The 14,808-nt window shown below is 39.0% G+C and overlaps 1 protein-coding gene across 1 annotated transcript; it reads right to left on the reverse strand.

Moving 5' to 3' along the window:
* Positions 1-413: 413 nt before the first annotated feature.
* LOC148595438 (caspase-2-like) lies at positions 414-14,754 on the reverse strand. The gene is made up of 10 exons (XM_088520814.1): positions 14,577-14,754; positions 11,220-11,387; positions 10,253-10,328; positions 8,755-8,849; positions 7,099-7,275; positions 6,777-6,905; positions 5,953-6,043; positions 4,000-4,149; positions 3,799-3,908; positions 414-940 (listed from the first exon to the last, which is right to left on the reverse strand). Exons 1-10 carry the CDS (start codon positions 14,724-14,726, stop codon positions 806-808), a joined length of 1,281 nt encoding a protein of 426 aa, XP_088376940.1. The 5' UTR covers positions 14,727-14,754; the 3' UTR covers positions 414-805.
* Positions 14,755-14,808: the final 54 nt, after the last annotated feature.

The raw sequence follows: 14,808 nt of genomic DNA on the forward strand, positions 1-14,808 counted from the left end.
AAAGATGACATCCTTCTGTACACACTTGAAGTGTTTCAGTCATACAGTGGAATTTATAAGCTGCTGAGAAGTGTTTGAATGGATAGAGTGTCTGAATGCTGTAGTTACTTGGCACAGTAAATATGGCAAAGTAATGGCAAAAAAATGGTAAAGTAATTCAAAGTGATATTCCACACACCTGTTCACATCTAGCACTAAGCGGAACTAATTTAGAATTTCTAGATTCAAAACCATTTCTGAGGGAGTTTATGGAGCCTCATTTTTGCATACTGGGAGTTCTGTATCTCCATTTAATTTCCTGCTAATTGGGGATGTCTTGTGGTTTTTCTGGTAACTTGGCTACAGAAGGAATATATGCAAAGTCAGACTTTAATTGTGAAGTGTCAAGTACTGAAACAATAACATGTTAGGAAGGAGAAGGGTTCTCTTTCACAAAGGACTCCTTTTTTAATGTGCACAGGATCTAACTGTGCTGCATGAAGAACCAGGCAAAAAAATATTTTAAAATGTTGACATAAAAGCATAAATAGCAACTTATGAATAAATTTCATTTCTGAAAGACTCTCCCCAAAATCTATACAAATAGTCAGTTTCCTTTTCTGCATTCATGTTGCTTACAAATGTCCCAAATCACCAATAATTGCCAGATTATTTTAGAAAAAGACTTCTAGAATTGGTCTGGTGACACATAAACAAGCCTTCCTTGCTTGGGCATCTGACATCAAAGCCCACAAGAAGGGAAACGAAGACATCCATCCTCAGAGTCCAGCTTTGGCAGTATAACTCTTTCGCAGAACTGGCAGGGTTAATTTTGTGCTCGATAGCCAGGAAACAGGTAAAGGTCCCGACAGAGTGTGCTACAGTATTCTGACATTTCCTTACAGCGATGAAATTCTGTGCCTGGGGCATAACCTTCTCTTTGTTTGATCTGTCTATTCACCTAAATATGAGAAGAAAAAATGGAAAGATTAATAAGACAGAATTATGGAAAGTGTCATCACTTGCCTTACTCATGAGTTACTTTATGCGACTTATCAAGTAGTGTCCTGTATGCTGCTTTTCTAAACTACAAGAAGGATACAGCACTAGAGTGTATTTCTACATCAGATCAGGTTATCAGTTACAGTGTTGACTTCCCGTGTTCTTAACCAGCATTAGTTCAAGTGCTTGCACCTATGTAGTGAGATAGTTTAGGGAATTAACTCATCAGAAAAATAAAATTAATCACTATATAAGAAAAGTGATTGCATTTAAACCAAATTAATTCTCTCATAAATTCACCAGGTGGTCACACAAGTACAAAAGAAAGAGTTAAAGCACAGCGTTTAACACACCACTTCTTTGATTAAACTGCTGTGTAACTCTACCCTTAGAATCACAGAATCATTATGGTTGGAAAAGACCTTCAAGATCATCAAGTCCACTGTAAACCCATCACCACTAAGCCTGCTAAACCATGTCCCTAAGTGCCTCATCTATACAATTCCTGACCACTACCAGGGACGGTGACTCTACCACTTCCTTGGGCAGCTTGTTCCAATGCTTGACTACTCTTTCCATGTAGAAATTTTTCCTAATATCTAACCTGAACCTCCTCTGGTGCAACTTGAGGCCATTTCCCCTTGTGCTATTGGTAGTTATTTTGGAGAAGAGACTGACCCCTGCCTGACTACAACCTCCAATAAGGTCTCCCAAGTCTCCTCTTCTCCAGACTACCCCAGCTGCTTCTCATAATGTTTGCTCTCCAGCCCCTTCACCAGCTTCGTTGCCCTTCTTTGGACACGCTCCAGCACCTCAATTTCTTTCTTGTAGTGAGGGGCCCAAAACTGAACACAGTATTCGAGGTGCAGCCTCACCAGTGCCAAGTACAGCATGACAATCACTTCCCTGGTCCTGCTGGCTACACTGTTCCTGACACAAGGCAGGAGGCTGTTGGCTGCCTTGGCCCCCTAGGCACACTGCTGGCTTATGTTCAGCTGGCTGTCAAGCAACACTCCCAGATCCTTTTCCATCACACAGCTCTCCAGACACACTGTCCCAAGCCTGCAGTGCTGCATGGGGTTGTTGTGACAGAAGTGCAGGATCCAGCACTTGGCCTTGCTGAACCTCATAGAGTTGGTCTTAGCCCATCAATCCAGTCTGTCCTGATCCCTCTGTAAAGCTTTCCCACCCTGAAGTAGATCAACTCTTCCTCCCATCTTGGTGTCATCTGCAATTTTTTTGCAGGTGTACTCAATCTCCTCATCCAGATCATCGATAAGGATATTAAAGAGAACCAGCCCCAACACTGACTCCTGGGGAACACCACTCATGACTGGTTGCCTGCTGGATTTAACTCCATTCACCACTACCCTCTGGCCTAGCCATCCAGCCAGTTTCTCACTCACTGAAGAGTCCACCTGTGTAAGTCATGAGCTCCAGGAGAACGCAGTGGAAGACTGCGTCAAAGGCCTTCCTGAAGTCTAAGTAGACCAAGCCCAGCCTTTCCCTCATCCACTAGGTGGGTCACTCAGTCATAGAAGGAGATCACGGTTGGTCAGGTAGGACCTGCCTTTCATGAGCCCATGTTGGCTGGGCCTGATCCCCTGGTGGTTATGCACATGCTGTCTGATTGTCCCCAAGCTGATCTGCTCCATAACTTTCCCTGATACTGAGGTCAGGCTGACAGGCCTGTAGTTTCCCAGATCCTCCATCTGCCCCTTCTTGTAGATGGGTGTCACACTGGCCAGTCTCTAGTCACCTAGGACCTCCCCTGTTAACCAGGACCACTGATAGATGACAGAGGGAGGCTTGATGAGCACTTCTGCCAGCTCCCTCAGAACCCTTGGGTGGATCCCATCTGGCCCCCCAGACTTGTGAGTGTCCAGGTGGAGTAGCAGGTCACTGAGTGTTTCCTCCTGAATTATGGTGGGTTTCTCCTGCTCCCCATGGGTGTCTTCCAGCTCAGGGGGCCAAGTATCCTGAGGAGAACTGATCTGGATGTTGAAGACTGAGGCAAAGAAGGCATTAAGTACCTCAGCCTTCCCCTTGGTAAAAAAGTTCCCTATCACATCCAATAAAGGATGGAGATTCTTCTTGGCCCTCCTCTTCTTGTTAATATATTTATAGAAACATTTTTGTTGTCTTTTACAATGGTGGCCAGATTGAGTTCCAGCTGAGTTTTCACCTTTCTAATCTCCTCTCTGTATACGCTAAGCAATGTCCTTGTACTCTTCCTAAGTTGCCTGCCTTTTCTTCCAAAGGTGGTAACTCTCTTTTTTTCTTCCAGAGTCTCAGCCATAGTTCCCTATTCAGCCAGGCTGGTCTTCCTCTATGCTAGTTTGTCTTTAGGCACGTGGGCATGGCCTGCTCCTGTGCCTTTAAGATTTCCTTCCTGAGAATTGTCCAGCCTTCCTGGACCCCTTTGCTATTCAGGACTGGCTCCCAAAGGACTCTTCCAACCAATGTCCTAAACAGTCCAAAATCTGCCCTCTGCAAGTCCAAGGTAGCAGTTTTGCTGACACCCCTCTTGACTCCACCAAGAACTGAAAACTCTAGCATTTTGTGTTCACTATGACCAAGACTGCCTCCTACCACCACATCTCCCACCAGTCCTCCTCTGTTAATTCTTAATTCTAACTGCTATCAATAACCATGACGAGCAGTTCTCTGTTTATTAATGCAGTAGAAAGTAATCACTTTGCAAAGAAGAGGACAAGAACACTGGCTTTAAGAGTAGATTTATCCTAGCAAGTTGAAGGAATGAAAGGATCTTCAGAAACCTAGTAAATGTGGGACAGGAAAGATACTCTAACTCACCTTCACCAACATGTCAGCTACATGAGTGTCTCGGGAGTCCTCTGCAAATACAGAGGTGAGAGCCTCCACATACCAGGATCCACGCCTGGTGTTTCGCATGGCAGCAGTGCCTGAGAATAAACAGTGTACATGATGAAGTTCCTGGGAAGACAGGCAAACACAACTCTGTAGGCCCGAAGAAACAAGGCCTCTCCCTAGTACCTTTCAGACAAGCATATCCGCAGATCATATCAGAGCATGTAGGCAGACGCAGCTTGACTTTTTCTTCCTTGTTTGCATCACTTTCTTCATAGCCTGGGGAATGTGACCATTCTTTTCCATCTCTTTGATCCACTCCCCGGTCTGCCTCATCTGGGGGAACAGTGAGGGGAAGGGGAAAAAAAAACAGAAGGGGAGAAATTATCGAAAATTCTAGGATATAATTTTCCTGTATTCCATCATTACCTTTAAATCCTCGTCAGCAATCCCATAACTGTTGCAGAGCAGAAAGATTTGCATTAGCTATTAGCTTTATCAGCAGTTTTAAAAACTTATCTGCAAGTACTTCTGCACAAACAATGTAGATATCAACAAGTATTGAAACTATTCAGTTTCATGAGTCTGTTAATCTGCATGCTGATTGAACTTTTCTTCCCCCCCTTACCATGCCGACTGAGGACTAATGGACAAAGCAAATACTTCGGTTGTACATCAAGAAGCATGGGAGTACATGATGCCTAGCCCTAGAAGTTTCCTACTTTTGATATCATAGTTGTTTGTCTACTGCAATATCCTGGTCTACGGCATTTTGTAGAGAAAGCTTCTTACTCTTTCCTAACTAAAACCTTCTTGGGAAAAGGAAGGTCAAGCCTATTTTGTTTACGTAGAGAGAACAACTGTTGTAACATTACAGTCAAAAAAAAATTAGGCAAGCTGCCAATACTGGCTTATTATACTTATTTCTACACTGAAAGGAGACTCTACATTCATGTCTGATAGTTAAATATCTGATAGTTAAATAACATCAGGAAAACAATCACATTAAACTCATTTTGTAAACACACATATTGCGGTATTCTTAAATGCAGTAAGGATTTTTATATTTTTATATATTTATATATATTTAATATATATGGTATATACATTATATATAAATTTATAATATATTTATATATATATCTAAAATTTTTATTGGAGAGATTACTTTTTTTGCATTAAAATTAAACTAGTGTAGATAACAGTTGAATCAAATGTGCACTTGGGTGGAAGACAAAATACAAAGCTCAGCTAAAAGTGAAAAAGAAGGAAGGAATTTCCAAGGGACAAAAGAAGAGAAAGGAAAAAACCATACACACTACAAAGGCTATTCTAGGCTTCTCTATCACAAGAGGAAAAAAACAAGAAAAGTTTTCCATGACAGAAGTTCTCTTTGGAGTATCAGCAGTTTCACAGCAGTGCTCAAAAAGCACAAACATTTCAAAGAAAATTTAACTATTAGCAGATCTGAAAGCTAGCTTTTTACACACCATATTTAGTTACAAAAGGAACAAAATAATTAGTAGAAATGATAAAATAAACAATAAGAACAGGAAGAGTGACAAAGCCACAAGTCTATGAGAATTAAGGAAAGAATTCTTTAATACAATATTATGTGAAAAAGGGCATAAGGAAAGGACAGCTAAAGGTTGAGAGAGCACAAAAAGGGGCAGGAGTGGGAAGACCTCCAGCCAACTCAAGAAACATCACCACAAAAGATGCAACATATGTAGGATCAGGGGTAAGACAGGACCTCAGACGAGATCTCGGTACTAATATACGACTTTGTGCTGTGCTGTAATTAGAACACCATATGCCTCACTACCTCTACTGCGGGCATAGCAAGAGAAAGTTTCAGTATATGATATAGAATATGAAAGGGTTTTCCATTTCAAAGGTGCTCTGGGGTCTGCAAGTCAATGCACACACCTCATGCAGAGCAAAAGACACTTACAGAGCAACAGATGCAGTGGCAGCAGCAGGGCAGAGGGAGGTGAATAGGGGTTCCACTTACACCTGAGAGAAGTTTTTCTCCTGAAAGAGGAGAGGTGACAGCAAGTTGAATGTGAGGGTGTGTAGGTGTGCAAGTGTACCTTAATGGCAGGCCAAATACATTGCTTTTAGTATTTGGGCACTCACCTCCCCGGCAGGCCTGAATAAAGAACATTTTGGGCTTATTTTGGAGATTTGGACAGTTTGCATTATCGAAGAGCCGGAAAGCCTCCTGCAACTAAGAGCAGAAAGAAGGTAAGTATTCTTCACTGCAGCCTTCTGTGATGTACAACCTAAATGGTTCACTTTATTTCACTGTATTTTGGATACTATCTCACTATTCTTGCTATTTCCCCTTTATTTCACTTACTTAATTCTCCTCCAGGTAATCTCACTCGTCAGAATGAAGGACTTTCTAGCCCAGTATACTGTTTCTGACAGTGGCCACACAAATACCCACGAAAGAGTATAAAATCAAGGCAATTATACCTGACAGATCACACTAATACTCATTCCCCCATTTTTAGTTCAGCAACTTTTTCAGTTGGAGGTGGTTTCTACGTATTTTGTAACTTCCAGTATCACCTATGAACATATCTAGCCTCCTCCTGAACCCATAAAAACATTTTGTATTATTAACATCTTTTTGTAAGAAGTTTCCCAGATCAACTATTCACTGTGCCGCAAACATCTTTTTTTTCGGTTTTCAACCTTACTTTTGTAAGTTTCATTTCACGCACACTAGTACTTGTATGGGAAGAAGGAATGAAATAATTGCTTCCTACCTGCCCTATTTCTATACTCTTCCTTATCTCACCACACCGCCACACTTTGCTTCCCACATGATCTTATTTCTCCTTTTCTAAAAAAGTAGCTTCTCAGTCTCCCCATCACTTCCCCTCCTAATTTTTTTCTTTCTGTCTTGGAAAGTAACAATGGATTCTAAAGTACGTCAGGTCACAGGAGCATACCTGTAGTAGTTTGCCATCAGTGCCATAAACCCCGCCCTCCACACCATGGGAGAGTAAGGCTATAATACAGGAATCCACATCCCGATGCTCTGGCCTCTTAGAGAATCTCTGCAATATATCCTGCATTTCCTGGAAGAGAGAGAAACAAAGTGTTTAATGCTTCCCAGATTTGCACAGGGAAATGGATGAATGTATTAAGGACAAATGAAAATGGCCTGCTTGTTGTGAAACAAACCCAACAAATACATCAAATTCACAACACAAAAGACTTCCTTATGTTAGTTCCTTATTAAACTTGTGAAGTAAGCAATCATCCACTTACCTGTGCAGTTTTATCATGATAGACAGTCACTTTGTACCCAAGATATTTGAAAAGCATCTCCAGTGCCGTACAGTCCACATCTCCCCCTGAGCGGTACTCCAAGTCCTTTTTGCTACTGAAATGCATATTGCTGAGAATAAGTGCAAGGCCTCGTGGCTCTGATATCAGTTTATATGCCTGAGAAGAGTAAAGAAGGTTTAACATAGGTAAAATTAGCCTGCACAAGGAAGTAATACAGCTTCAGAGTAAAATAGAAATCCCTGCACACCTGTTTGAATACTGAAAACGTGTACAATTGGAGAAGATGCAAAAGCAGAGGCTAAATTTTGGAAGTTTTTTAATATATCAAATGTTTATATTATATTATAATGGGTCCTAAGGCAACTTTTTCTGCAAGTCTCTGCAGCTGATGTCCCTGTAAAGCTGCATTATTAAGACACTGTAATATCTTCTTTTCTTTCAAATTGCAAAATCTTGCTAACTTCCTTCCCCTTCCCCCAGACACACCCTCAACATGACCCCACATATTTTAGTCATACCCATGAACATCCTTAGGATATTACATAAATTTTAGATAATATTTCTTAATTACTGTCTAGAGCATGTAAAAATGTAAAATAACACAAGTTCAACTGGAACAGAAAGACACTGTCAATTACTGATCCTGAGAGTTACAAGGCTGGCTAAAAACACTAACAGAGGAAAAAGAAAAAAACAAAAAAACCCTAACTTAAGGAGGTTATCTTTGAACGTAGTTCCCTCCTTGTCACTTTGACTCTAACAGCAACAAACTGATAGTAAACTGGTTACTAACACTGCTTTCAATTGAAAATGAATACTGAAAGAGGATGACAAATAAGGTGTAACCAGACAGATGTAAAAATATGTAAAAAAAGTTGGGCATTCACTGATGCACTCTAATTAGGTCTCCCCAAAAGAAAAAAAAATGTTTTCACGCATATATAATCTGTGATAGAAGCAGTAAGTGTTAACACATTATGTTTCTCTACTAGAAGATTTGCCCTGCTACACAAAATGACTCATCTTCCTTATGCCCAGCCCACCACAACCTGTGCACTATAAATACAGTAAACAAAAAATAATTACCCTATCTACACAGTATCTACAATTACAGAGAAGAATTCAGTTGTTCTACCAGATGCAGCACAGAATTCTGACCTAGCTTTTGTGTTTAAGGAAAGACTCTTCCTAAGCCAGCTGGCAGTTAAAACATCCAAGACTGTGACATCAAGCTGAAACACAGACCTAGTATCATACAGTCATTTGCGGAGTATGTCAGCACACAGAAGAACAAGCATGAAAGTAGATAAGGAAAAAGATAGATAACCACGAGGCAACAGGCAACTCACAGAGCGTGACAAAATAGAAGAAATTTCAAAGAGTTCCTCATGAATAAAAAACAGACACATAGATTTGTATAGAGTTACAGTGCTTCTCAAAATTTCTTCACACTTAAAAATGGGGACTACATCAAACGGAACACAAGTGGTAACACTTCAGTTACACAGATGGCACTACACTAATTCACATCCCAGCAAAACATACACTTCCATGCAAGTAGTAAATAGTGTTGTTTCAGTTGATATATACAAAAGCTCCACATTTTGAGAAGATTTTGTTTATTCAACCACATACCAAGTGCTGGTGATCATGATAGAATTCTGGAGTGCAGTGCTTCACTGGAGGAACTGGTGGACCATCTCCATTATCCCAGGAAAGTTCCACTGGTTCTTTGTGAAACATGTATATTAATAACAATAAAAAAAATCATAACTGCAAAGTCTCTGCATTGAAGTCCTAAGCCAAAAAATCTTACGCATGTGCAAAATTTCAGGCATGTTCCTGTATTACACTATTTGTACCTCTAAAAATGTTTCTCGATCAGGGACTAAAGACACACAGTGAAACACAACAGGAAACAGCAAGACTACTGAAATGGTATATCTACAATTATACTTTTAATGCTTTAACTTACTACCCTGTTTGTGGTTTAACTTTAATTAAAGCCTAGCAAATTCAGTTGCATAGATCATACAAACAGTATTCACACCTAAAATTACATTTTTGTGCCTTTGTGTTTCTACTTTTATCCGCTTTACAGTGAGGTTGACCATTACTAGAAGTAGTCAAACAAAACCATGCTTTTTCTTTCATAAGAAGACCTCCCATTCTCTCTGGATGTAATTTCACTACTTGTTTTACACTGAGTACCCGTATAAGTGATCAAACTAGTTGTTTCTTACTTCTATATAGGGCAAAGTCCTTCTAGGTTCATCTGTCTCTGAACAACCCTTACCTCTGGATAGAGGCAGATGAGGGAATGAGAATCGGTTACTTTTCATTTGCAGACAAACACTCTCCTATCCTCAAGAAACTGAGCTAATAAAATTCATGATCTCCTTTGAAATCCTTTCACAGCCCTTTGAAACATCGCACTCTCGGATAAACATCTGCTCTAAAAGCAGAATCTTTGCACCTAAAAAAAAACTTTTCTAACCTAGACATTTGTTCCTTAATACTAGAAAGAACTCCCTGTAATCAGCAACCAGCTAAAGACGTGATTAGGAAACATTACTACTCCAGGTATTATCAGAGATAATAAAACAACCAGCAAGACGGTATGTTCTAGCAACTAGTTCCTTGACCAAGCCACAAATACCTGCTTATAAAAATGATCATTTCCTATACTCTACAGAAGCTACAGAAATCTGATTTGGGCCCATGTAACTTACATAATGCCTTCTGTTTTAACATATATGCTAGGAAGAAGGTATTAGTAAATTGCAAAATACTGATTTCTATCAAAGAAAAACGTTGAAAATCTTTGAAAAATTTTGAGGTTTTACAGTTGACATGTTCTGTTTAAGTAATAGTTTCCCATAAGGATAAATGAATGAAGCTGACTAGAAACTGGTTCTCTCTCCTACTATGCTCTTCCACCGTCATTTTCTTGCTTAATTCTGCCTTCAGCATCCATTCATAATATACTCAATTCACTGACAATTTCCTATTACTAGGGTGAGCAAACTGTTGGCAAGTTTGCTTCTAAAATTGAGATACGAAAGTGTGAAGAACATAACAGGCAATCAAACAAATAGCCAGCCAAACATTCATGCTATCATGTGTAACTCACCAGTCCAGCGTGGTCTCTTTGAATTACATGATTCAAGGACAGGGAATGAAAGATATGGTCCATAAGAGTGTTTCAGCTACAAGAGATGCAATAAATCCATGAAATCATTAGCAAAAGTCTTTTTTTTTCCCCACAGCACAAGACTAAGTATCATGAAGCAAACAGATAGGTATTTATAAACATACATAAATGACTTCAAACGTAAAACTCATCCAAATATAACAGATAATGACAAGATAGGCTACATTGCCTATCTTGACTGCTACCTATATCCCCTATAGGGAAACATTAGACTGAGGTATCATATCCTCCTTGTGCATCTTTAATCTCAGAACCTTTTGCCAAAACCTGATCTAACCAATGTCATTTTTTCCCTTAGATTGCTATGAAAATTTCAGCATGTTTGCATGGAAATAACACAATTTTTTTTTTAAAAAAAGAGAAAACAGTCTGAGAAAGCCTACATTTTTCAAAAGGGAACTTCTCTGCTCAAATAAATCTGCTCTTCCTTAGTATGAAATAAGCTTACTGTGAGTTCCCATCTTTGCCAATGCACTGAGAATACTGAATCTTTATTAAATTATCCTTTTATCCAGTGTTAACATCTGGAGATAATGAAAAGGTCAAAGCAAAAAATAAAATTAGGAAAGAAATGTCCCTCCCTTCCTCATATTAGACTCGTATCTTTCTATTCAGAGAATCTTTATACATACAACTTGAAATATTTTAGAAAGACTATCTTCCTTCCAGCTTTCAGGTACAGCAAGAACATGGGATTTTTTTTTTTCTCTCCAATTCCTTCTCACCTACTTTTAACCTCAGGATATTGCAAGTTTCAGTTTGCTAATAAAAGCCACTCTAACCTTTTTGCATACTCATTTCTTTTAACCTTTATAAACAAGCCCTTCTTTGTGCTCATATCCAACCCCAAATGTAGCCCATCCTTTTATTTTTAAAGTTGATGTACCCTTGAAACCTCATTGCTCAGGTTGAACTCTGTCTTCAAGATAATTTCTTCCAGATGTTGCTGTTTGGTTTCTCGTAATGCTTCACAGAAAGCTGAGAAGGCATTAGGACCTCTCTTGGGCAGCAAATTGAGGAATTCTACATTTTGGCTGAAGCTCCCAGACTTGGCCTAGATCCAGAGAAGAAACAGAAAAAAACTAGCACAAATCTTTTATTTTCAGGTTAATGTTCCATTCTGTACTCAACCATGCCAGATTCCTTTTAATATTTTTTCCACTTTCTTTTCACCTACTGTTCACATAATTTCAAGGGGGAAAAGAATATATGACAAGATAGCAAGATGACAATTCATACATGACCACACAGAGCAATACATCCTCTCATCTCTAAACTTTCACTTCCTGTTATTGTCTGTATAATTTCTATTTCCTCTCATGTAATCATCCAAAACCCAAACCACGTTTTTCCACTACTGCATAGCTTGTTTATGATCTTCTGCACTCATACAAATTCCCCAGAAAGCATTAGATAAAATATTTGCTTTATGCAGTTAATTCCAAAAAAACACTATACATGTATAATGTTACATTTAGAGCAATGAAGCAATTTATACTACTGTATAATAAAGAATAACAACATGGAAATACACACACACACACAGATATATATATATAAAAATCCCCTTCCTGAGGATGCTTCACAGAGCTATTTTGACTTCTATGGAATCCATCCTACACTTTTTGGTCAACCAAAGTAATGATTACAACTGTAATCATTATCAATGTCACTTAAATCTAACATCTCTCTTTTGATGAGGATAAGAAATAGTTTTTAAGTTACACAGAAACAATCACTAATGGTAGTTACAACATTAGCAATGATGGAAACATAGGACCAGGAAAAAAAGCCTTGAATCTTATTGGTAAACCTGTTACTGAACATCATCATACATTTTATAAAAGGGACTTTATGGTGTATCAGGTTTGATCTTAGAACTAACTCAACTTTTGTCCCATGATATTGTCTAGAGCAATGCTGCAAAATTAAGTTGGTCCAGTGCTCATGATCCTATTCACCACTGTCCACTGATTTCAGTGTTCTCCTCTCCTTTCCTTTATTTAACAAACTGCTTTCTATAAATCGGTCTTCACTTGCTAGAGTAATCAAGACACATTCTTTTAACCTTGTCTTATAACTGTGGCCTCTTCCCTTTGACAATACAAGTACTCTTTCCTGTTTCCACAGAAAATTTGTCTTTCAGAATACTGCTGACTAGGACTAGAATTGCATGCTCTGTTCTCACTTATGCCTTTCAAAAAAGTATAAAATATTTGCTTATTTCTTCAGTAAACACTTTTTATTAGTCCACAGAAGATAATCAGCTCCACTTTATTTTATCTTTCTGTAAGCCCTCTGAATTTTATTTTCCCTAATTAAGTAAAATGACAGCTGGTATTCTGAAGTACCTATTAATTATTTCTTCCTAACAGGACAGCAGCTGATTATGACCTTAAAGCTCAATATCATTAATGCTTTTCACTTTGTACATATTCGGCCAGTGACTGAGCCATAGATCAAAACTGAGAACATGAGTTATTTTGAGAATTAAGACTTTTCAGATTAATTGAAATCTCCTCCCATCTCATCTTTCTTTTGATTGTAATACAGATGCAGAATTGATTTAGCTCTCATATTTGAAGATATTCCAGGCTTTCTTCAGCTCCCTGAACTCCCCAGATTATTTCACTTTTCTTAAGAGTACTTTATTTAAAGAAGGTAGAATATAAATTGTTTCAAGAATCATTTTTTTATTCTTCCATTTAATATAAACAGAACACATGACCAATACAACTGATAGATTTTGAAAGTTTGTAGGATTTTTATCACCTAGGAAAATCTAGGGGAAACATGGTGGCATTTGTTTCTCCCTATTTCCACCAAGGTCCACCATTAGTGCCGCAGTACATTTTTCATGAATGGTTCTCTTAACAGTATTCTTAAAACCTTTTTTCTCATTTGACCCAGTGTGTAGCAGAAATTCATAGAACTACGCAGAAGAATGAAGATAAGACAACTTGTTTTTGACTCAAGTGTTTATTCATGTTATTTCTTGTTTATGTTATCTACTGCACTGTTATCATCAGCACTACCTTACCTCTACACACACCTACCTCTACCTACACCACCTCTACCTTAAATTCTGCCATTCTAGTGCAATGCACATTTTGCATTACTACTGTTCCAGTTGTCATTCTGTCCAGTTGTTCTTCTCCTTTCCAAATCCTTGCCCCAACAATCTTATGTTATCTATGCTATTTTCAGCTTCATATTCTGTATTGATAGTCTAAGTTACTCTATCTTCTTGCTTAGACTGCTGTTGCTATTCACATGTATTTCAGCAAACTCTTACAAGTACATGGACTTATATCCATTTGCTCATAAAGGTGTTCCACTTACCTGATACCTGACTTCTCCATCACATCTTCTTCCTCTGTACTGCCTAAAGTATTGTTGCATTCCCTTTTACCTAATTAGATCTCTAGAGCAGGATGCTCGGTCTCCTTCCTGTCTTGGTTTAAACCTTATTAAATACAATAGCCTTTTTCCTCCAAACACTATTTCTTCTCGCGCTGTCCCCACTTGGAGAGGGTTTGCCTTTCAGTGACTGACTGCAGGCCAGTAATGAAACATCTCTACAGCCATGCTATATCTCATCAGTTCTTGATTCATCCCTCTTTTCTTCACTATCTTGCTGTATCTTTGTTCTCGTTTATTTGGGATTGTAAATATTTCAGGGAAGGCTGCCTTAGCTGGTCAGTATATTCAACAAGTTGCAAGAGAAATTTTGTGCTACCTTTTGATGCATACTGAGCCAAAATTAATCAGGAAGTTGTTTCCTTCATTTTACAAAATACATCTGAAATATAAATTATTTGCATAAATTAAGTGTAACTGCCACAACAAGCTCGCTATATTTGCTTATTTTTTCTCACAAAATTATTTTGAGAACAGATATTATTCCTGCTTTAACAAGTGGAAAAGAAAACAGAGGTACAAAAAGATAACTAAGGACTGAAAGACACTACCCGACTCTTCAAGTGCAGCCTGCCAAAACTACAGGGCCCCATGCAGTTCAGTGATCTAGATCTCAGGCCACAGTTATACTGCTACGACAGGCACACAATCCTCCTGTGTGTTGCAGACCTACCCCTTGCTGCTGTGCACGTTCTCTAAATGTAACCAGATTAAAATATGCCGGTAACAAATATGTGACTCTTACCACGCTGTCACTTCCAAGAATGCCACCGAGCTTAATTGGGAATAGAAGGCGCAGGGTAGCCATGCACGACCTGCATACCTGTATCATCTCCACCATTTCAGGGGTGATGATGTCTTTCTCGATCATATGCTCCATGAGTTCTTTTAAAACCAGCTGCTTGGCCAGCATCACCCGATTCTTCTTTAATGCTTCCTGGTGGCACCTCTGCATGCCGCACGCTCCCAGCATCCTGGCAGAGCAGGGGACACAAAACCAAACTGAGCCACCAGAGCCGTCCCAGCCCGCCCGCTTCCCGCCTGTTTCCGCGCCG

Source organism: Tinamus guttatus, unplaced genomic scaffold (assembly GCF_059628265.1).
Source record: "Tinamus guttatus ecotype Peru unplaced genomic scaffold, ASM5962826v1 Tinamus_guttatus_pri_ptg000098l, whole genome shotgun sequence".
NCBI classification, from domain to species: Eukaryota; Metazoa; Chordata; class Aves; order Tinamiformes; family Tinamidae; genus Tinamus; species Tinamus guttatus.